This window comes from Mustela putorius, unplaced genomic scaffold (genome assembly GCF_011764305.1).
Source record: "Mustela putorius furo isolate JIRA1106 unplaced genomic scaffold, ASM1176430v1.1 tig00003846_pilon_pilon_pilon, whole genome shotgun sequence".
Taxonomy (NCBI): Eukaryota; Metazoa; Chordata; class Mammalia; order Carnivora; family Mustelidae; genus Mustela; species Mustela putorius.
The window spans coordinates 22,938,061-22,961,664 of record NW_025421999.1 but is presented as its reverse complement, the minus strand read 5'-3'; the positions used below and the strand labels follow the sequence as shown (position 1 = coordinate 22,961,664).

Below are 23,604 nucleotides of genomic sequence, written 5' to 3'. Positions count from 1 at the left end.
AAAAGTCATAGGCATGCAAAGCATCCCTCCAAAACAGCACAGTGCAATGGGGATGCTCATTCTATCTGGAGTCTGTTGTTTGGGCCAGGGCTGTCACTTTCCCATAGTGTCTTCATTTATTATGCTAATTGACTTTCCAAGCGCAGGCGGGAGGGTATCTGCCTGGTGAATTATTCTCGGTTGGGGGTCTTTTAAAAGCAAACCTATTTTGTGCCCAAACAAAACCAAAAATCAATGTGTTTCTTTTCAAAGATGGGAGGGTCAATACCATGGTTGTTTTGTTCCCATCCAGTTATGTAATCGTGGGGACTTGTGTCTTTGCTTTCAGGATTTGTACAAAACACATTAAAGTTAAACAATAGGCGGGAGTCATAGAAGCAACCCTCGAGCTGTGTCTTGGAGTACGTCCTCCTAGGTTTGGGAATCTCCAATTAGTTCCAACTCAAGTGCTGACTCCGTGTGTGTGTGTGTGTGTGTGTGTGTGTGTGTTTAGTTAGCTGGCATGCAACACACTTCCCCAGGGTTGTTTCCTTTTTCCTGAGATTTGGCGAAGGGTAAAGGGTCGGAGTCACATGGATACAAAGCATTTGATTAATGTCCAAGTCACCGCTGTGGCTGTCGGAGCTGCCTCCCCGCCAGCCCCGGCCGCGTGAGGCCGCAGCCGCGGGGCTCGGCGTGCAGATCCCGGACCGGGGCCGCCTCTCCCGGGAGTTGTCTGCCCAGAGCCTCGCGCCTCCCGCGCCGGAGTTCCAGCGAGCGCCCCTCTCTCTCCCACCACCAACCCAGCCTCTCCCCAGCATGTAAAGTCGCCCGTACCTCCTCGGGCTTCTCGGAGGCAACAACTTTCCCCTCTGGCCAGCGCGGGGCCGGACACCGGTTGGCGCGCGGGATAGCGCGCAGCACAGCAGCCCTGCGTCCCGCCGCCCACCATGACCGACGAGAGCCGCGGGGACGGCCGAGCCGAGAGCGCCAAGGACCTGGAGAAAACAAAACAAGCTTCAGCTTCGCCTGCGCGTGTGCGTGCTCAGCGAGCTCCAGAAGACCGAGCGGGACTATGTGGGCACGCTGGAGTTCCTGGTCGTCGGTGAGTGTGTCCCCGCGCGGCGACGCAGGGTGTGGCGGGCGGCGCGGGGCGCGGATCCCCGAGCGGCCGCGGGCGCGTGGCATTGTCTGCGGGGGGACGGGGCACCGCTCGGGGCACCGCTCGGGGCACCGCTCCCGGCATCGCGGGACCATGAACCCGCGCACGGACGCTCTGCTCGCCCGCGCGTGGACCCCGGGCGGGACTGTTTCACGCCTGGACACGGAATAAGTTTGCCAGGGCCTTGGACACATGCGGGCTTGAAAAGTTAGGTCCAATGGGAGAAGACTCTTGTCCCGGGAATCCCTGCGTACCGTACCCACCTTTCCTCACTCTTTACCCCGTCCCCGGCTGCCTTGTGTAATTTTTTTTACCCTGTTCTCCTCTTCCCCTGGGATTTTAAGACTTTGGCTTGGTGATTAAACTCAGTCTACTACATTCAGGTACATTTAGTTAAAAGAAAAAAAAAATCCTTGATTGTTTTGGAGCTTGAGTTCATTATTCAGATTAGATGGCAGCGAAGTCCCTTTAGTTATAATAATCTTTAAAACACAGGATTCTGGCGGCGGGTAGAGAACGAGCAGTGGGGTTATGATCTCTAGCAGCTGTTGGATATTAAAGCCACCTGTGGTGCTCACCCTGTTCTAGCCCTGCAGTCTCCTACCCCCCATCCTCCATCCCTGGTTTAAATTTGCCCCCCGCTCAGCTTCTGGATTCTCTGTTCACACTGAGCCCAGGAGAGCAGTATAATAAAACTAGTGTCAAAAAAACTTCAAGATTTCATAGAAAGAACTGGCAGGAACTTTGTTTCAAAGTTTCAGCTTGACGTATTGGAAGCCTGCTCTGGAAACGTTTCATTCATTTTAGAGCCAGAAGGGGCAAAGCTGAGTGAAAGAAACTTCTGAGACATCACTCAGAAATTGAATTTTTTTTCTATTCATTGTTGCAAAGACAAAAGAGTTTGAGCATTGGCTGCTTTCCACCCAGATGCCTGGGAGAGCATAGGACTGAGGAGCTCTTAGCCTTTGCAATCTAACTCACATCTTCAAACCTTCTGCTCCTTCCACCTCCGTGTTGCATGCCCTCCTGGTCCAAAGGGAAATGTTTCAAAGGCCAAAACTTCCAGCTCAGTGTTCTGTAAGATGTAAACTTTCTGCTTATAATTATGGTAGAGGAATTCACTTCCTCGCTGTGTCAAGAAGGAGAGAACAATGTTTCAACACAGACTGACTTCTGGTTGACTTCTCAAATTAAAATCAGTATACTCAGGTATACTGAGTGTACCTGGGGCCACATTCTTTGGAAATATTTAGATATTTGAGAATATATGGGTAATTGATGATAAATTGGATTGTTGTACACTTCCATGCAGCAATGTCAAAAAAGCATGGTTTTAAGATTTGACTTTTTTTTTTACAAAGTTATTACAATGTTATAGACTATATTCCCTATGTTGTATGTTTCTATGACTTATTTTATAATCAGAAGTGTGTACCTCTTAATCCTCTTCATCTGTTTCACTTATCCCCCCACCACCCTCCCTGCTGGCAACTACTTGTTTGTTCTCTGTATTTATGAATCTGTTTCTCTTTTTGTTATATGTTTGCTTGTTTTGTTTTTAGATTCCACTGTAAATGAAATTATATGGTGTCTTTCTGTCTGACTTACTTCACTTGGCATAATACTGTCAATCTGTGTTGTCACAAATGGTCAGATTTAATGCTTTTTAATGGCTGAGTAATATTCCATTGTGAATTTCATATTCTATTCCATACTACATCTTCTAGATCAATTGATCTATAGATGGATGCTTAAATTGCTTACATACTGTAAATAATGCTGCAACAAACATAGGTGTACATATATCTTTTTGAATTGGTGTTTTCATTTTCCTCAGACAAACGCCCAGAACTGGAGTTACGGATCATATGACACTTCTATTTTTAGTTATTTGAGGAACTTCTGTACTATTTTCCATAAGGGCCCCACAAATTTACATTACCACCAACAGTGCATGAGGGTTTCCTTTCCTCCATGTCTTTATCAACACTTGTTATTTTTTGTTTTTGTTTTTGTTTTTTTTTTGATACTAGCCATTCTGACTGATGTGAGGTGGAGATTTGACTTTTAATAGCTTCAGATTTGCCTTTCATGAAACTTCATTGGTAACAAAGTCCTTTGACTTTTGAAAAATCTGAGCCACTACTTAAACTGTATTAGTTACTTCTTTCTAGAGGTATTTGAAAAAAGTACTGTGCAGAGTCCTGAATTGTAGAAATAGCTAACCTAATCTACATCAAAAACCAATTTGTTGATCTTTATTTAATATATGAGTTGATTATTAAAATTTATTTAATATATGACTTGATTATTAAAGTTGAAAACTTATTGATAGAGTTGGGTAAAAAATTGTGGGAGGGGACACATGGGTGGCTCAGTTGGTTAAGCATCTGTCTTTGGTTCTGGTCATGATCCCAGGGTCCTGGGATTGTGCCCCACATTGGAGTCTTTGCTGAGCAGGGAGCCTGCTTCTCTCTCTGCCTGCTGCTTCTCCTGCTTGTGATCTTTCTCTCTGACAAATAAACAAATAAAATCTTAAAAAAAAAAAGAAAAAAAAAGAAATTGTGGGAGGTTAAAATAAATTATATGTACCTATTTACAAGTAGTTCATTTAATGATTTCATTCTTCTTATTTCATTCAGAAATTATGGACTCTTCCACTTTTATTTTTCTTTGCCCATTATTTTGTGCACATACGTCCCATACTTATGCACAAACTGTTCACACACACACAAACACACTAATTGGCCTGTCATCCTAAACAAAAGTTTACCCTGACTTCTTTTTAATCATAATCATTGAAAGCCTCAGATCTACTTGTAATACACATTTAGATTTTCTTTTCTGAGTATTTATTTTTTCATTATTATTTATAGTAACACTGAATACGCATGTATTATTACTTGGTCACCTTCTGTTGATGTAGTCAATCTAGTCCTAACTCTAGCATAAGCTAATAATATACCAAGCTTTAAAAATATTCAAACTCTTTGGCCTGGCAGTTCTTTTTCTAGGAGTCCCATCTTGAAGGACTGATAAGAAATGTAGACAAACCATAAAAGTGATTTTTAAAAAAAGTTAACACAAGTATTAAATAAGGGGCACATTTGTTGTAAAAAATCTGATAGTGCATTTCTAAGTCAAATATAAATATTTGTTAGATTAGTCATTGTTTTAGATTTCTGTCATTGTTTCAGCCATTAACACGCATGAAGGGTAACTCTTATCTTTATTATGAAGAGATATAAAATGTATTTTTAGTTTTATCAAGAACATATTTTTTACTTCAAGCCCATAAATAATCAAACAAAATGGTATTTTTTCTCTTGATTAAATGATCATATGACCTGAAGGGAAAAACTTTTCATACTAAGATCTTTTATACTTCTTTTTCTTTTAAAGATTTTTAAAAATTTTATTTGAGAGAGAAAGAAAAAGATCACATGATCATGAACCAGGGGAGAGACAGAGGGAGGAGGAAAAGGAGAAGCAGACTCCCTGCTAGGGGGAGCCTGACTGGGGTTCGATTCTAGGACTCTGAGACTAAGACCTGAGCATTTAAGTCAGATGCTTAACTGACAGAGTCACCCAGGTACCCCTAAGATCTTTTCTACTTCTAATTCCTTTTTGTTCTCATTTCCAACCCTTTCATTTTTTAAAGCGAGAACAACTTTCCCCACTCCCACCCCACGGAGAGCTGGTATATAGAGTGATTCTCTCTTCCCATGGGATCTCTGGCTTCTTTTGTTTCTTGCTAGCCCTTCTATCCTTTTGTATTCTCACTGGGCTTTCAGGGCTCCATTCCTTCAGGAAACTTCATAATCCTGTCCTCTCTGCTGCCCCCCCACCCCATCACAGTCTACAGTGCTCACTGCTTTGTAGTTTCTTCTTCCCTGCACCGAAGGAGTCTTATACATGTATGTGTTTACTTTGGTCTCATTCTATTAGAATGTAAGCTTCTTCAAGACAGGCCCATATTTTACTTGTCTGTTTTTCCCCAGAATTTTGTGCAGTGCTTGTGAAATCATAGGCCATTCCAAGATCAGGATGTCTTCCCAGACCCATCTGAGTGAACAGAAGAAAAGCAGAGCAGGGCCAGCTTCATGGGTGTGCATGCTCTGCACTTTGCTCTGGGCTTCATGCTCAGAAGGACCTGGGACTTGGTTTAGAGCTCTGCTAGCACTGTCTTGAAATTTGTGCTCGTTTTATCTTTGAACTTGTGTTTTTACAAGTGAAGTCCATTGGGACAGTAGAGTGTGAGTAGAGCTAATATATGAAAGAAAGAGAAAAGCTTTATATTTCAGTACCTCTTTTATTTTTTTAAAGATTTTATTTATTTGACAGAGAGAGACAACGAGAGAGGGAACACAAGCATGAGGAGAGGGAGAGGGAGAAGCGGGCTTCCTGCTGAGCAGGGAGCCCGATGCGGGGCTCAATTCCCTGACCCTGGGATCATGACAGTGAGCTGAAGGCAGAGGCTTAACCAACTGAGTCACCCAGGTGCCCCTATTTCGGTACCTTTAATAACACATTTCCCCCTGGTTTTTGAGCAAAAGGCCTCACACTTTTATTTTGCACTAGGCCTGGAAAATCTTGTAGACACATTTCACTATGGCATTGTGGCTGGATGGCTCTGAACATTTTTGTCTAAAATGGGACACTTCTGAGAGTGAAAGGGAGTGCTGTTAATAATTACACTGGAAAACAGATGTAATCCTGGGGTGTTCCTGGCAAATCAGAATGTGCTGTTCTTCCATGTTGCGGGCACATGAAGACAAAGACTTTGAGTTACATGTCTTGTCATAAACAAAAGATGTTGAAATTTGTTACCTGTCTAGGCATTGACCTCAGATAGCCCAGAATCTGAGTGCTGTTTCTAATATACTAGTTAACTTTGGACACATTCCTAAACTTTTCCAGCCCCATTTTCTTCATCTGTAAAATGGGGAAACAATAGCATTTTTCAAGGTTGCTATAAGGATGAGATGATGGATGCTTTGGGCTCTGCCCAGTCCCTGACTTACAGGAGTGCCCTATATATGGTTACTATTATTTCTTCTGATACTACCGTTGCTACACAGAGGTACCCATACTGGTCAGCCTTAGTGTCTAATTTTTGCACGTGTGATATTCCTCTTTACACTTTCTATCTCTGAGTCTCTTCTTTACTTCTTCCCCCGGTGTTTCTCCTTCTTTTCATGCAGTCCTTCTTCCCATGATATTCTTATTTTTTAAAAGATTTTATTTATTTACTTGTCAGAGAGAGAGAGAGAGCGCGCAAATACACACACGAGCAGGGGGAATGGTAGGCAGAGGGAGAAGCAGACTCCCCGTGGAGCAGGGAACCCAGTGTGGGACTTGAACCCTGGAATCATGACCTGAGCCAAAGGCAGACGCTTAACCAATTGAGCCACCCAGGTGTGCCCTGTGATATTCTTCTACATGCTCAGTTGACTTAAGACTGCGAGAACACTTTGCAGTCTACAAAACAACAACAATAGTTAGTATGCTATTTTACAGTTTACAGTAAACAATTGCATATTTATTATCTGATTTGGGTTAATATATGTGCCCCTTACTCTTTCAAATGGTGCTCTCTAGGGTTCCAGGGTTCTGTGGTTTGGCTTCAGGGTTCTGTGGTTTGTCCCTCATAGAGGGTGAGCAGGAACTGAATTGGATGGCTTCAGGCTTTCCACTGAACCTCTCCTAGCATAGCCCCACCTTCTTCTGATTTGTGCCTTTGCTAAAGCAGTTAGAAAAGCCTCTTACCTAGATAATAAACTCCAAGAGAACAGGAGTGGTGCATTTTTCTCTTAGGTACAATTTTCTTGGCCTAAATATAGTGGTGTGTAAATAGGTGCACAGGGAAACAAACAAATCAAACAAAAGCAAACACACAGTTTGAATGATTCCAAAAACAACTTCCTTCAGTCACGATCTAACTTTTTCCAGGCAAGGATAAACTAATTCAACACATTATGTTTAGGTTTGTGCGATTCTGGCTGAACTGTGTGACCGTCAAATTCATATACTGCCATCCTAACCCTCAATGCCATGTGGGCGAGGCAATGATAGAGTAATAAACAAAGTTGCATGGAGACATTAAGCGTCCCCTTCAGTGCGGGGTCAAGGGAAGCTTTGGGAAAAGCTTCCCTTTGGGAGGACTGGGAAGACAGCTAACTATCCACCCGGAAAGAGCAGTGTGTTCCGTGTGACCTTTATATGACATTTTGGGGCTGCTGGCATCACGTTGTGTAGGCGATGTTGACAATTCTCTGTTGATGGGAATTGATAGGTTCTATATCCTCTTTGGATACTTTTGGGTATTGGTAAGAGATGAAGTAAGTTCAGTCTAGTTTGAGAAGGATTGTATGTTTAAGAATTCTTTCTCCCTTTCTTTCTTTCTCTCTATTTTTATTATTCATTTGAGAGAGAGAATGAGAGGAGGAGAGAGAGAATGAGGAGGGGAGAAGCAGACTCCCTGCTGAGCAGAAGCCCGATGCTGGACTCAATCCTGGGACTCCATAATCATGACCTGAGCTGAAGACAGTTACTTAACAAGCTGAGCCACCCAGATGCCCCAAGAATTCTTTTTTTTTTAATTTTTTTTTATTTTTAAAGATTTTTTTAATCTATGTAAAAGAGAGAGTGGGGGAGAGAACATGAGCAGGGGGAGGGACAGAGGGAGAAACAGACTCTCCACTGAGCATGACCTGAGCCAAAGGCAGACACTTAACTGAGTCACCCAGGCATCCCTATTTGAAGAATCCTGACTTGTGAGGGGACACCTACTGTCCTGTTAGTAATAAACAAATTTGAGACCGCCAAAGTTGGCACTAGAAAGGGATGTCTGTGGGATAAAGTTACTAGGCCAACATTTCCTGAATCACTGTCTCTGAATTTCACCTGATTCCTTCTCTTCATTCCCTATGTCTACGACCTCTCTGGTCATCAGCAATCCATATAAGCATACAGAGAAGACCTTTCCTTGCTTCTCTTAATCTGGGACATGTTATAATCTTCAAAACATTATTCTTGAGTAGGGAAGAACAGAGGCCGGTAATCCTAGAAACAGCATGAAACACAAACATAATCCAACTTGTATAATACAGATTCCTGCTCCGAACAAAGTGATCTTTTAGGTCCGGGAGACTCAGACCTATTTTTATCCTAAGCCCCAAGGTAGTTACTCCTGGGCTGACTTGGGGGAGTGCTTTGTTTTCTAAACATTAACTTGAACATGTATGTATGAGGATGGCCTCAGGACTCTGCCCTTAGGATGTCTTGAGTCTTGTAGTGAATACACCTTAGTTCATTCATAATTCAGATATTTGGAATATTAATCATTATGGCCAGAGCCTACTCCCTATACAGAGGAATGTATCTTTTGTCTTATGGTCTCATCTGCATAGCTGTACCTTATTATAATGCCATTAATATAAGAATAGTATCTACTGAGATAAGCTTTGTTTCTCAGCAAGAGAGTTCTGTCAGTAGGATTGAGGAATGAAGACTGGAGTCTGGTTACCCATTGGGAGCTTCTGCCATTGCATTGATCCAGGTAAGAAATGTGGAATGTCTGATTTAAGACAGAAGCAATGAAGAAGATAAACAAATCAAAACAGAATAAAAACCAAACCAAACCACAAACAGGCAAACAAACACCCACCAACTAGGAGACATCCTTGGGTGGAACTTTTGGTATGTGTGTTCCTTCAGAAGTGGAAGTTTCTGTAGAAGGGAGAACATTGTGTGGAACTTGAGCCTGTAGTTTGAAAACAAGACGGATACAAGGGGCAGAAGAGCATTGGGAGGAGGAAAAAGGTGAATTTGGTTTTGGACCTGCTGGGCTGCAAATTCTGCTGCTTTTTGAAGATATGTATATGAAAGTTAAGAAAGAATTTGGGGCAAAAATTAGAGTTATAGAAATTAACTTATATTTTTTGAAGTCATTAGGTGGATGAGATGCCCTAAGGGGAAGAACTTGAGGAAAAAAGCCATATAGACAGGTTGTTGGAAAGCCAGCATTTGAAGGATGGAGAAAGAAATAGACTGCGCTGGTGACTCAGACTGAGCCATCAAGGGTTGAAACAAAGAACCAGGAGAGAGTGATCTCTTGAAATCCAAGGAAGGACCTACTACCCAGAAGAGAGTCTTCCTTAGAACTTTTGAGAAGTAGGTGTTGGGAAGACTGGAAAGGCCCCTGGATTTGTCAATTAAATGCCTGTCATTGGGCTTTAGTTCAGGAGTATGTGTGAGCAGAAGACTGACAGAGAATGAGCTGAGACCCCGTGGAAGCTGAGGGATGAAGACCAGTGGAAAAACTCTCCTGAGTCTTTGTCAGTAAATGCAAGGGGAGAAGTAGGTTAGTAACAGAAGCAGGTGATTTTTGTCCAGGGATGTTTGAGGAACTGCCATGTCACCAGGAGATAAAGAAGATCCTTGGCAAGATTCAATGCCACGAAACACCCACAACAACACATCGTTGCAGACTGTAACGCCAAGAGTGAGCCGGCTGTCTTGGATACTTTTAAATTTCTGCTGCTTCTTTAGTGTAGCATGTGAGGAACTGCTGGGATGGCCCTTGTGCCTCCTTTTGCACACTCACCAGCGGCCCTGCTGGGACAGTAGGGTGCGGTGCATGGTACAGAGCATGGGTTTAGGGAATCTGAGGACCTGGGTTAAAGTTCTGGCACTGATACTTACAAACTGTGTGTAACTTGGGGCAAATTACATAGCCTCTTTATTCTTGGTTTCATATTTGGAAAACACATTTAATAATATCTCACAGGCTGGCGTCAAGTTCAAATCAGCTTCTGTAGGTAGGTACAGTCCTGATAGTAGTAAGGCTTTCCTCTTTTTCCTTTCTCTTCCTGCCTCACAGATAGAGTCTGGTGGTTGTTGAGGCCACCTAGCCTGCTTCTGTGCCCTTTCTCTTCCAGCCTGGAAGCATACTGGAGGTTTTAATAGATAAGTTTTAATAGAAAGGTCCTGAGGAGGCTGGAGGGGCCTTCAGGAATGCAGGGGAGGTGTGGTCTTAGAGGAGGAGAGGGAGTGGTAAGGGTGTGGGAGATGTGGTTGGGGGTGTGTGTGCTGTGGAAGGTGCAGAGTAGTTTGCCTCTGGAAGGAACAAAGGATGCAATGCCCAGAGTTATTTTAGAGGAGAGGGGGGTTGGAGGTTTCTGCCCGATGACCTTTACTTTTCTATGAAATTGAACTATTGTTTTCTTTGTGTTCTGTTTTGTTTGTTTTTGCTGAGAGTAAGGCCTATGAAGACAATGATAAAGATTTGAAACATACACTTTCAAGAACAGTAAGGGGAACTGAACTCAGGTATCTGATGTTGGATGTCTGTCTTTGTGTAATCATTCTTTTATTTATTTTTATTATTATTTTAAAAGATTTTATTTATTTATTTATTTGAAAGCGTGGGGGAGAGAGAGCATGAGCAGAGTGGGGAGAGATAGATGGAGAGGGAGAAGTAGATTCTTCTACTAAGCAGGGAACTCAACGAGGTACAGGGGGGAATGACTCAATCCTAGGACCCTAGGATCATGGGATCATGACCTGAGCCAGAGCCGAAGGCAGAAGCTTTTAACTGAATGAACCACCCAAGCGCCCCATACGTATTCTTTTTTTTTTTCCATTGGGTATTTTTTTTTCCTTTCAATTAGATGTTTCTTTTTTTTTTTCTTTAATTTTTTATTTTTTATAAACATATATTTTTATCCCCAGTGACTTTACTTCAAGCATTCACAACATATCAATTAGTATTCTTTTAAATGTGACTTTCTTAATGCAACATATCAATTTAGAAATCAAAATAGAGAAATGCCTTCACCTATTTCTTATATTATGACTAGGTTCAAATCTTGGAAATAATGACATAATCATTTTTTTAAACCATGACACAAATTGTGTAGAACATCTATACTATTACATTTAAGGCACACAGCAATTACTGTGCATACTCTTTGAAAAGAAACATTGATTTATCTGACAACATTTTGATAACATTACATTTTTTCTCAGTACTGTCTTTTAGCATTGTTCTGTTGAGTGTTCTCTTATTATATTCCTGGTTTATCCTTTAATTCCAAATAAAATTGTTATGTTTGAGTTTTGAGTAAAATTAGTTTGACCTAAAAATAGTTGTTTCTGTTTACATGAATTCTTTAAAATTCTTATCTATAATACTTACTTTTCATAATAGATGAATTTTTATTCTCAGTGTATTATAATTGCATTAGCTATATTAAAACCAAGATTTCTTTGACTTATTATATTATTGCCTCAAACAATAACAAATTCAAAATCACCCCTTAATAAGTGTTTCTTTGCTTAAAACTATGGTTGGGTCACTTTTCAAATGGTGTTGAGATATTCATTCAAATCCTGAGACATCTTATAAAAACTTTTTTTCAATTTTTCCCATTCTCATGAACAATCATTGAGTTTTATTCACAACCATTGAATTCAATGATTGTAATTTTAAGAAAATTGATATGTTAAGTTGAGGTTATGGTTTTTAAACATCTCTAGTTAGTATAGATGACTTCAGACTTTGATTCCATGCATAAATTTGTAGTAGTTTAGCCTTACCATATAGCTAAGCATACTGTATGGAAAAGGACCTGTGTTTTTAGAGAATAGCTAAGCCAAGGACATTATGTTCTGTCAACAATGTGAAATGAGTATTTTCCATTAAAAGACAACCCCTTCATTTGGAAAGGTTAAATGGTGTAATACTTAGAAATGACGGCATCTGGTTAAATTTAGAATACTGACATAAAAATATTCTCTGTGTTAATAGCAAAAATGCAGTAATATAGAATATGAATGAGTAAACATTTTTATTTATTAAAAAAATTTTTTTTTAATTTATTTGACAGAGATCACAAGTAGGCAGAGAGGCAGGAAAGCAGGCTCCCTGCTGAGCAGAGAGCCCGATGTGGGGCTCGTTCCCAGGACCCTGGGATCATGACCTGAGCCGAAAGCAGAGGCTTTAACCCACTGAGCCACCCAGGTGCCCCCATTTTTATTTATTTTAAAACTTTGTTTCTCTGAGAGAGTCGCCTAAGAGTTGATATCTGTGTTTGACTTTGCTTTGCTACTTTTGTTCTTTTAATTATCTATTTAAGTTGTCTTCTTGACAGTAGAAGAGGTTTTATAGAAGGTGACACATTTTCAGTGATTGTGCAAGAAATGCGGATGTTTTCCTTTGATGCCTTGTAATGGTTCACCTTGCCTCGTTCTCATGTTCCTTTGGTTTCTAGTTTTTTTCTTGTTTGAGACTATTGCCCCAAAGAAAGAAATCTTAGGATTCCAGAAATAACATCTCCCATTCCAAAGTTTTTTTTTCTGTTAGTAACACTTGGAGGAGAGCTATGGAAAGACATTTTATCACCTAGATGTTAGTCCCATACTTGCAGATTCCAAGATTGCTTTAATAATTCATTATTTCCCCAGAACTAAAATTATGGAAGCAAAGGGAATCTTCATTTTCTACACTGTGTATCTGTGTGTTGGATTTTGTGTGACTTTAATATATTTTTGTATGTTATTTAGGAATATTTTTGTATTCATATATTTATTCTCCTAAAAATTTTTGCATATTCTAAACACTCTATGCCAGGTTTTCTAGTATCTCTTGAATAATGAGATGTCTGGCAGAGATTTCTAATTGCTCCCAATGTCCAATATTCTTTTCTTCCATAGTGATAAAAGTTTTAGCTCAGGACACGATTATCTAACTTAAGATTGCATGTCTCAGCCTCCCTTGCAGTTAAGTGTGGGCCTATGAATATGGTCTGGGCAGTGGGTTGTGAGCAGAAGTGGCATGGGTAACTTCCAAGGTGTACCTTGATAATGGAGGAGTATGCACTCTCTCCCTTCTCCCTGGGTGGTGTGAGGGTGTGATGGTAGGAAATGAAGCAGCCATTTTGGACAATGATTTCATTGACATGGAGTCACGTGTTGAGGATAATAGAACAACAAAACAGAAAGAGTCCATTTCTTTATTAAAACAGTCTAACTGGTATCCTGTCAAAAATGGGCCTGTAAAAATAAGTCAGTATTTACTTAGCTCTGTCTTAACATCATCTTTTTTGACATTTTTACATTGTGCTTCCAATTTTTCACTGATTTATGCAAATTATTAATGAATTGGCAAACTTTAATATATTTTTCTGCCTTTGTCTTAACTGAGTAATCCTAACGTGTTAAATTTATTTCTAGCTTTTCTTTAATGAAAAGCTCACCAGCGATTTCCCTGGATTACACTAAAACTACACTCTCTTTTGCTCTTGGTAAACTTTCTTTTTTTGTTGTTAGAAAAAGAACAGTATTATTTTTAACCTATGCTTCTATATTTTTTTTCCTGAAGACCAGAATTTGTGTGTTCGTTATGTATATTTATAAGAACATTTGTTCAGCTGCTTTCACTGAGGTTAAACAACAGTAGTTTAAACAACACGGATTGTTTGTGACTCTGAAAGCCGTATGTAATCAACATGGCTTTTTTTGTGTGTGTTCTGTCTTGGAGCTCTGGTTATTTAATTTTTCAGTTCGATTGCCTAACAGTATTTCAGAGGAGTAAGCCGCTCGGCTCTATCAGGTCATTGAGTATCCTGTTCCTTCTATCTTATTGCTCCACCATCCCCTAGGACCCATTAAATCAAAATCTATAGGAGAGAGAGCCAGGCATCAGTATTTTCTATAGTTTCTCCATGTGGTTCCAATGTGCAGAAGGTTGGAGAACCAATACACGAGGGTCTTCTTGTCCAGATGGTCGAAGCTGGCTTACAGACCCCTTTCTCATTTCAGCTCTAAGGGGACAGAGGCAAATTCCACACATCACTTTCACTCTCATCCCCTTGGCCAGAACGTCATTACATGGCTGAACCAGCTGTAAGGGAGACTGGAAATGTGCTATCTAGTTGGGTAGCCATGTGTTCGGCTGAAATTTGGGGAGTTCTGCACTAATATAAAGAAGTAGAAAATAAATATTGAGGAGCAAGGTGTAATTTCTGCCACACTTTAGGCTCCAGTGAAACCTTAGGATTGGTTCTTTTTTTTTTTTTTGAAGACTTTATTTATTTATTTGACAGAGACTCAGCAAGAGAGGGAGCACAAGCAGGAGGGACAGGACAGGGAGAAGCAGGCTTCCAGCTGAGCAGGGAACCTGATGTGGGGCTCAATCTTAGGACCCTGGGATCATGACCCGAGCTGAAGGCAGATGCTTAATGACTGAGCTACCCAGGTGCCCCTAGACTTGGATCTCAGAAAATCATTTATATTAATTCTTGGGTTCCTTAACTATAAGAATCAGTTCTACTTAACATATAATTTGGATTATTTCCCCCTAAACTAATATATTCTTGTCCATATAGAAATCTATCTAATATTTATCTATCTTTTCACACATGTTTGTAAGAGCAACGTAAAGGGATTTTGTGTTTTTGTTTTTGTTTTTTGTTTGTTTTTGTTTGGTTTTTGTGTTTTTTATGCCCCCATTGGTTTTCACTACAGGAAGAATGAAGAGAGGGTTTGGAAATTTTGTGTAATTAAACTTTTTTTTTTTTTTTCTGAAGTCTCAAACAAATGATAAAACTGTCCCAGGAAAATACGGACATCATTTAATATGTCTTTGTTCTATGTCAGGCACTGGATATTCATGTATAACTCACAACTCCTTTCAAGGCTTGTATCATTGTAACAAATACCTAAGTATACTCTGGTTAGTTCCTCAATGAGAGAGGGGGGATTCTGAGCTGATCCATTGTGCAGCTATTCCAAGAGGTTCTGCTGGTGATTTACTGGCCCAGGCATTTCTAGATTGTGGGAGCACTGTTATTAATCAGGACTCGGAAAACCAAGGCAGATGTTGGGATCAGGGCGCAGAACTTGTTGACTCCGGAAGTACACAGACGCTAGAAGTCAGGAAGGAACAGTAGTTCATTTCAGGCAAAGGAACAAGAGCAAAGGAGCAACAAGAATCTCATGGTCAATCCAAGACAGGGGTCAGAGCCAGGCAAGCACTCAGGAGCCAACAATTACCCAGAAGTCAAGAGTTTCCAGGACAGAAATGAGGAAATGCAATGAATCATTTAAAAATAGACAACCTTAGTTCTACTGTTAGATATCTGTTAGTGTAGATCATTGCTAAGGGTGATTTCAATGTGGATACTTTTGGATCTCTATGTGCTTAATTACTTTCTACTTACTCTTGGTTTTATGTGTTGAAAGTGGCTCATGTGTGTCCTCTATATGATTAAATCATATGCTATTTGAAGCAGGGATTAAATACACACATGCACATGCACACACACACACATCCTCACTCTTCAAAATGTATGTATTGTTCTGCATTCAGTGGATATTGTATAATTGGCATTGGTAGAAAGCATTAATGTAATTAAAACACAGAGGAAGTGAACTATAATTCAAATGATTGTTATTCCTGGAAGTACTCTATTTGCCAGGACTACTTCTTTTGATAGGATAGACAAGGGAGAGGAACAGGCATTGTAGTAATCCCAGAATGACTTTTGATAAATAAGCCATGTTATATAGGTGGGGCCATTTTTCTTATTTTCTTATTCTAGCAAGGACAGTTAGCATAGCTGTGTAATCTTAGAGTCCAGAAGGGAATCATGCTATTGATAGATGAATATAGCTTTCAAGTAAAATATGAGAAGTTGATGTTTCTCATGTATATTTTGAAATAATAATTCTCACATATAAATTGTACCTTCTCTGTATGGTGAAATTTTCTGAGGATAGCAAATATTCTTTGGGCTTTAGGGCTGTTTTTAAAAAAAAAATATTTTACATTTAAAATTGACTTAATTATAAGGAATTTAATGAGTTAGGTTATCAGAAAATTTGAAAGTTTAGTTGACAACTTAATTTTAAACATTCACATTTCTATAGTTGAGTATTTGGTTCAGATTCAACTTTAATGGCATCAGAAAAATATACACAAACCTAAATGAGAGGTCCAGGAAGTCAGCCAGGATATTTGAATAAAATCTTAAAAATGAAAAAGTTTGCTAACTAGATTTATTTATTTTTTTATTTTATTTTTTTTAAAGATTTTATTTATTTATTTGACAGAGAGAGTTCACAGTAGACAGATAGGCAGGCAGAGAGAGAGAGAGGGAAGCAGGCTCCCTGCTGAGCAGAGATCCCGATGCGGGACTCGATCCCAGGATCCTGAGATCATGACCTGAGCCAAAGGCAGCGGCTTAACCCACTGAGCCACCCAGGTGCCCCTGCTAACTAGATTTAAAGAGAAAATTATAGCTTTACTATATTGTATTATATATTCTTTCTACAAACCATTTCTTTTCCAGCTTGTCAGTATTAAAGTTCCAATTATTCTGTGATATTCTAGAATTTTCTTTTCTAGAATTTAATTTTTGCCAAGTGAAATCTGTAGTAATTTTGTAATAAGTAAAGACAGAACTAAGCAATCAGTTAAAACAAACAAACAAACAAACAAACAAAAATTACTACGGAATGGAATTGGAGTGATTTTTAAATTTATTTCAAAACCAACTTACATTTGAAAAACCTTTTAACAGTGCAATTTATGTCTCAGGTCAATTAAAAAAATACCTCTTTTTTATACTAAGCCTTATGATTTAGTCTCTTCAATAATTGTTTTGAAAGCACAAGATTCAGGTATTTTGATTCTTTTTTTTTTTTTAAAGATTTTATTTATTTATTTGACAGAGAGAAACACAGCAAAAGAAGGAAGAGAAGCAGGGGGAGTGGGAGAGGAAGAAGCAGGCTTCCCGCTGAGCAGGGAACCCCATGCGTCTCAGGGCAGGTGCTTAAGGACTGAGCCACCTAGGCACTCCTGATTCCTTTTTTAAAGACTTATTTATTTATTTGAGAGAGAGAAAGAGAGAATCTTAAGCAGACTCCCCATTGAGCACGGAGCCTGATTCCAGGATCAGTGGAGACCACCCCTGCCGAAATGAAGAGTCAGATGCCTAAGCGACAGAGCCACCCAGGCACCCCCAGATATATTTTTTTAAGATTTTATTTATCCATCTGAGAGCGAGAAAAAGTGAGAGGGAGAGAGCATGAGCGGGGTGAGGAGCAAAGAGAGAAGCAGATTCCCAGCTGAGCAGGGAGCCCCCTGTGGGGCTTGATCCTGGGGCTCCAGAATCATGACCTGAGCTAAAGGCAGACACTTAGCCAACTGAGCCACACAGTTGCACCAGTTTTGATTCTTAATAATATTCATTAAGCACATATTGCATGCCAATCACTGTGCTAGGCTGGGAGGAGGAGTTAAAAATCCCCTGTTTCATGGAGCTCCCTTTCTAAAACAGTAGCTACCAGGTAAACGAGTGAAATGTTTGGTATATTAGCTAGTTTAAATGGCAATGAGAATGAGTGAAGCAGATGGAGAATAAAAATCTGTATATGTTTTTACATTTTATATAGGTTGGAAAGGCAGAAAGTCTCTCCTTTCTGCAAGGCTCTAAGAATATTTAAAAATAACTTTTTTATTTTTATTTTTTTACACTCTAACTCAGGCAGTACCTAAGAGGAAAGTGCTACTCAGGTTTCTTGTTCAGCTCTTTAGTATAATTATAATTTAATGATGAAATTAAACCCAGATATACATTGCTAATGAATTTAATGGAACAGATTAGCAATAGCTTAGTGAGTGTAAGACTTAAGGCTTTAACTAGCTAATTCTTTAGCTGTCATTTCTCAGTACCCTGACTTTAATAGAGTAGGCATATGTTTTTTTGGAGGTTCAGCAAACTAACAATATACCTACCTCACCCTGTCACTGTTACATGTTTATGCCTTTGAGAAGCTTATTTTGTAGAGTGTTTGTCAATACGGTTTCACATCCTGGCAGCTTTGTGTCTAGTGGGAATTGCAGCCAGGGTTAGAATCCATCACTGGTGGGAACCAGCCAGCTGAGCAGTGCACCACCTCGGGGAGGCTTCTGCTGGAAATGAAGTGTCCTTCAGCTGCGAGTGAACTAAAGCATTAAGCAACGAGGGTGGGGGTGACAGGTTGAGGATCCTGAAGGTGCAGCAGGATCTCAAGCCAGTTTTATAACTGTTACCTTAGATAATCCCAGATGAGTTAAAAGGTAAGGTATGGAATGCTTTCTTCCATTTTATCCATTAAGGTCTTCCCCTGAGAGGAAAAAGGAAGGGTAACGAGTGTACCTTGCAACCCCTCCCCATTCCTTGTTCTGATAGTATTAGCTCCCTTATGGCCCTGTAGAAGTGACTCCCTGGAGAAGTGTGGACAGCTGGAGGGTCCCTCTGTGGCCTATAAAGTGTCATTGGGAGCCACAGCCAGAGACTGTGGTGGAGGGAAAGGGTCACTTCAGGACTGTGGAAAACACTCCCTTTTCTCTCAGCATCCTGAGGCCTTGTTTCTTGCGTTATTGTTAATAGAGTCTGGGAGCTTAGATTCTGGTGCTGAAATTTTTTTCCGGGTTAGTTCTATAAATGATATTTTTAAAGCAACCTTTTGTGGAGTTTCATTCTTTAGTTCACTGAATTTGTAGCACAAAGGAATGGAAAGAGATTTATTGCTATCGTCATTACCAACTTCAGAATAGAAATTGGTGAGTAATTATACTTATATTAGACTTTTAAAAAGTATAACTGAGGGAAAGGGACTCAGCTGGCTGTATTTTTTGATAAGGTTCTGTGCTTTCCTCTTCCGTTTCTCTTTAGAGACCATTCTATGGCTAATACATCATAAACATGAAAAGGAAGTGCAAAAACAATTACTACAGAAAGTCGAAATCTCTTCCATTCACTTCTTTATGCTGTTTGTGACTTGTCTGCCTGATTGTTTCAAAGTAAGAAAAAGCTTGGGATTCTTATCTATCATTATCAGTGGTACTGGTTTTGAGTGTGTGGTATGGTTCTGACAAAACTGGGACAAAACCAACCTTCATGCTAGCAGCCATTGTACCAAACTAATCACAAGAATGTGTACAGAATACACACAGTGAGCTTTAAAGGCAAGTACATTTGTCTAATGAGATAATGCAAGATACAATGCAAGGAGGGAGATCAGATACAGAATGAACATTCCGTTAACTCTGTAGCAGAATGTTCAGTGCCATCGGTAGCTCTTCCATGGGGGCTTTGAGATTTTCTGCTCCACTCTGCTCAGTTTCTTAGTCCTCATCCAATCCTGAAGCCCCCAGAGGAGGAGCTGAGGGCTGATGGGGCTCCTTAATCAAGAATAGAGTGAATGTGGGTGAGGTGATCCCTGGGAAACAAGGCTGGGTTTAGAATTTGGTCTAAGATAACATCTGGACATTTCAGAGGTCCCAAAAGGATCTGGGGTCAAGGGTTAACACAGCTGAGGTCTGCAGTCTGTGACACAGAGGCAAGGAGCAGCTTCGGGGGATTTCCACCATCTTTTACACTTGAGAAATGTAGCTTCTACTCCTTAGCCCTTCCTGTGCCCTCTGGTCTAGTCATTCCCTCTCCCCATTCACTTTCAGGTTCCTCTAGCAGTTTTCCTAGACTGACCAGGTAGCTTTGAGTATGGGCTTTAGGCTTATGGTAACTTCTGAGGGATAGATAATCCCATAATGATAAAGATTAGGATCAATATTTGTAATCCAAGATGAGGTCGGTTTTGACTGCTTCATTAAACTTATTTCATTAGATGATTAGAATAATCATTTAAACCATTTGGTTCATAGTTACTCCCTTAATGCATTTTTTTTTCACCTAGAAAGCTTTACTAATGTTTTATGATTCTTGTATAATTTTGAAGAATATTTATCAGACTTGAAGAACTTCCCTGATAGCTCGAGTCTGGTCTTAGCAACAAACTGTGTCATTTGGAAAAGCTTGAAAACTTTCCTGACCACTTGTTTGAGGTTTGCTGTTTATTTTGATCAGCAGGTTCACTTGGCTACCCCTGTGGAAATGTTAGAAGGGTCTTCTTTCAGTTCATTTTTGGTCTCAGGTAGACACAGATGAAGTGAGTTGCTCCAAACAAAAGCAACAGAGTTAGAGAATCTTCCGCCTATCATCTGAGCCAGCCTTGTCTTAACATCTTACAATTCAAGTTTCTATGGCTTGATTTGTTCTAATTCCCAGGACCTGGAATATTTCTTCTCCTTTTTATTTATACCATTGCTATAATTTGTTTAGAAATTCAGGAAGTATGGAAGAAAAATTAAGAGAGAAATCAGTTATCTCCATTTTGGGAAACCAAAGAGCAAAGTGGTTTTGTTTATTAACTTGATGTTGTATGTTTGAGTAACAGTTGTTGAGAGGTTAAGATCTTTTTCACAGAGTCATAATCTCTGAATTTCACATAATACAGTATAAGGTCCAGATACAACTTAGTTTTCAAACTGCCACCCCAAACTGAAAACAAAAATGAGTAAAAAAAACAAAACAAAAAAACCCCAAACCCCAAAACCTCAAATGAGAGCTATTCCTGTTCACATGAAGAAATACTGTAATGATCATCAGCCTTTCAACAACATGGGATTAATTATCCCAGTAAAAAGAACAATACCCCTAATCTGTTTTCACGCTTCTATGTCTCTGATGGAACCAATTTACAAATAAAGGCTGACATTTTACTTTGTAGTTCTCAGCCTTGCCAATCCCTCATGGCCATTGCGCTGGCCTGCCAGTTTGGGAAAATACACTAAAAATAACTCGGAGTTAAGAGTTCTCACACTAGTAGCTATAAACTCATGTTTTCTCGATCAGGAGGTAATCCTCTTTTGATTTCAGAGTAAGAAATGCGAAATGCATCAAGAGAAGACCATTCTCCTCTTCTAAGATTGTGATGCAATTGATGCAAGGATCCTCAGAACCTGCTAGACTAGAGCCTGGAGGGTCAGGACAGAGACCAATGGTTCAGGGCTCCCTTCCTCCACCTGTTGACTTAGTAGAGTTTCCACTGTCTGAAGGATTTATCAGTTATGTTCTTATACTAATTTACCTAATGCAAACAGATTCTCCTTCCTCTGTCATGCTAGTGCCAAAGAGGAAAGGCCTATGGTTTTTGATTAGATTATACTTTTGATGGAAGTTCCTGGAAAGACTGTCTTATTTTATGGTTTTGTTTTTGTAGAACAGTTATTAAAGTGGTCTGACCAAAGGATTGGTGTAAGGGAGTCGTGGGTGGTCAAGGTAGCCTAGGGTCAGATGGTTGAGTGGCCTTGAATGCCAGATTCATTTAGAGCTATTGGTAGACAGTGGAGAGGTAGGGAGTTTTTTGAGCAGAAGTCACAGAATTGGGCCTTGATTCAAGAAGGGTCATCTGGCAGAAAGTCTTTTAGCAATAGGTTGTAGGAATGGCTTCATTGGGCATAGGTAAGACTGGAAGAGACCAACCGATGAAGCCCAACAAACGTCAAAAGATTAAATGAGTGGAGAATATGCTGAGGCCCCCACTCCAGACCACCTTAATTAGAATCTTGGGATGGGGAGAGAGAGTGGAGAGTCAAGAATTAGTATTTTTAAAAGGCTTCATAGCTGATTTGAATGTGTAGGTAAGGTAGAAAAATAAAAGGAAATGAATAAAATAACATTAACAATATATAACAATCAGGGATTGAGATGAATAATTTATTTTCCAATATGCTGCTAAAAAGTTGATAAGTGTGGTTTAAGTTGTGGGAATGCTTTCTTGAAAAGAGAGAGAGCTCTGAGATGACAGAGGAAAGATGTTGAGTTGAGGACTGGTATGCATTATGGAGTAGTTTAAAAACCATCACCAGAAAGACATTATTGCGTTAGCCAAAATGATCAGAAATGGGGCAGAATGATCATAATCATGACCCAGAACAAGCTTTTTCTGCAGTTGAATTTGTTTAAGAATTTTGTTTCTCCCTTTTCATGCTTTGATCTATTTCTCCAGATACATGAATCTCGGGGTGGGGGGGGAGTTTTTTGTTTGTTTGTTTTAAGTTTAAAGTACTGTGCAGTGGGATAGTTAAGTGAAATCTGACTTCTGGCCCTTCTGCTACTTATTAGGAAAAGGGAGAAAGTAATTGATGTGTGCCAAATAATTCCCATACAGTGGGAATTTATATACATTATCATTAACCTGCCCAATAGTCCTGTGATGTAGGGATTAACCTCCTAGTTTTACAGGAAATAAAAGGAGGCTCTAGCTTTCAAGAGAGCACACACCTGCTCTTGCTCCCAAGCCTGTGCTATTTCTTATTACCTGTACTGTCTCAGCAGACATGAGAAACAGTGGAGATAAACCATGAGTGCAAAGGTTAGTATTATTATTGTCATTTTCAGGTATTATAGAGATAACCCAGATGGATGGCTCATTCAAGGCTATGTGAAAGTAAATGACAAAGGAGAAGGTGTACGGAGGAAAGCAGAGTTCATGAGCATACCCAAAGAACAGAAGGAAGGTTTAGGCTGAAGAGACAAGTAAATTCACTTCACTCTCCTCACATTTTCTTTTGAACCCAACCCTATGGGCTTTTATTTCATCACTCCACCAAATATATATTTATCCAAGTCACCAGTGCTATCCACGTTGCTAAATCCAGTGGCCATTGGCCAGTTTCTCAATCCTCTTTTTGCTTGACCTAACGGAATGTTGATCTTCTAATTGAAACACTTCCTTCCAGGACAGACTTTGTTTCTGACTCTGTGCTCCACAATCTCAGTGTCCTTTGCTGGTTGCTCATCTTCTCCATGATATGTAGCTGTTGGAGCCACATGGTATCTATCCTAGAGACACAGGATTCATTGTTCTGACCATTTTTCTTCTCCATGTACATTTATTCCTTTGGTGGTCACCCTGAACTTCAGTCTTGAATGTCTGTGTCTTCCATGAATGTCTAATATGTGTCTTAAACTTAACATGGCCAAAATCAAACTGCTTAACACCTCCCCTCACCTCATTCTACCTTCTCCCAGCCAAACCTCATCTTTCTGAGATCTTACTCTTGTCAGTAAACAACTTAATCTTTTCTCATTGATCACATTTAATAGTGGCAAATCCTTTTAGCTCTATTAAAAAAAAAAAAAAAAAGAAAATCCAGACTTTACATATGTTCATGATAAAAACCCTCAACAAAGTAGGCTTAGAGGGAACATACTTCAACATATGTGAAAAACCCACAGCTACCATCATTCTTAATGGGGAAAAACTGAGAGCTTTTCCACTAAGGTCAGGAACAAGACAAGGATGTTCACTTTCACCACTTTTATTCAACATGGTATTGGAAGTCCTAGCCACAGCAATCAGACAACAAAAAGAAATAAAAGACATCCAAATTGGTAAGGAAGAAGTATAACTTTCACTATTTGCAGATGGCACGATATTATATATAGAAAGCCCTAAAGACTCCAACAAAAAACTGCTAGAATGAATAAGTGAATTCCATAAAGTTGCAGGATATAAATCAAAGTACAGAAATCTGTTGCATTTCTATAGTGAAGCAACTGAAAGAG

General features: G+C 39.8%; 1 protein-coding gene across 5 annotated transcripts in view; it reads left to right on the top strand.

The window, feature by feature from the left end:
• Positions 1-1,005: 1,005 nt before the first annotated feature.
• Positions 1,006-23,604, top strand: part of PREX2 (phosphatidylinositol-3,4,5-trisphosphate dependent Rac exchange factor 2) — a 347,111-nt gene continuing 324,512 nt past the window's right edge. For all 5 annotated transcript variants that reach the window (XM_045063234.1, XM_045063231.1, XM_045063230.1 and 2 more), the window contains exon 1: positions 1,006-1,084. In XM_045063234.1, the coding sequence (XP_044919169.1) occupies positions 1,055-1,084 (30 nt within the window). In that variant the 5' untranslated portion in view covers positions 1,006-1,054. The remainder of the gene's footprint in view (positions 1,085-23,604) is intronic.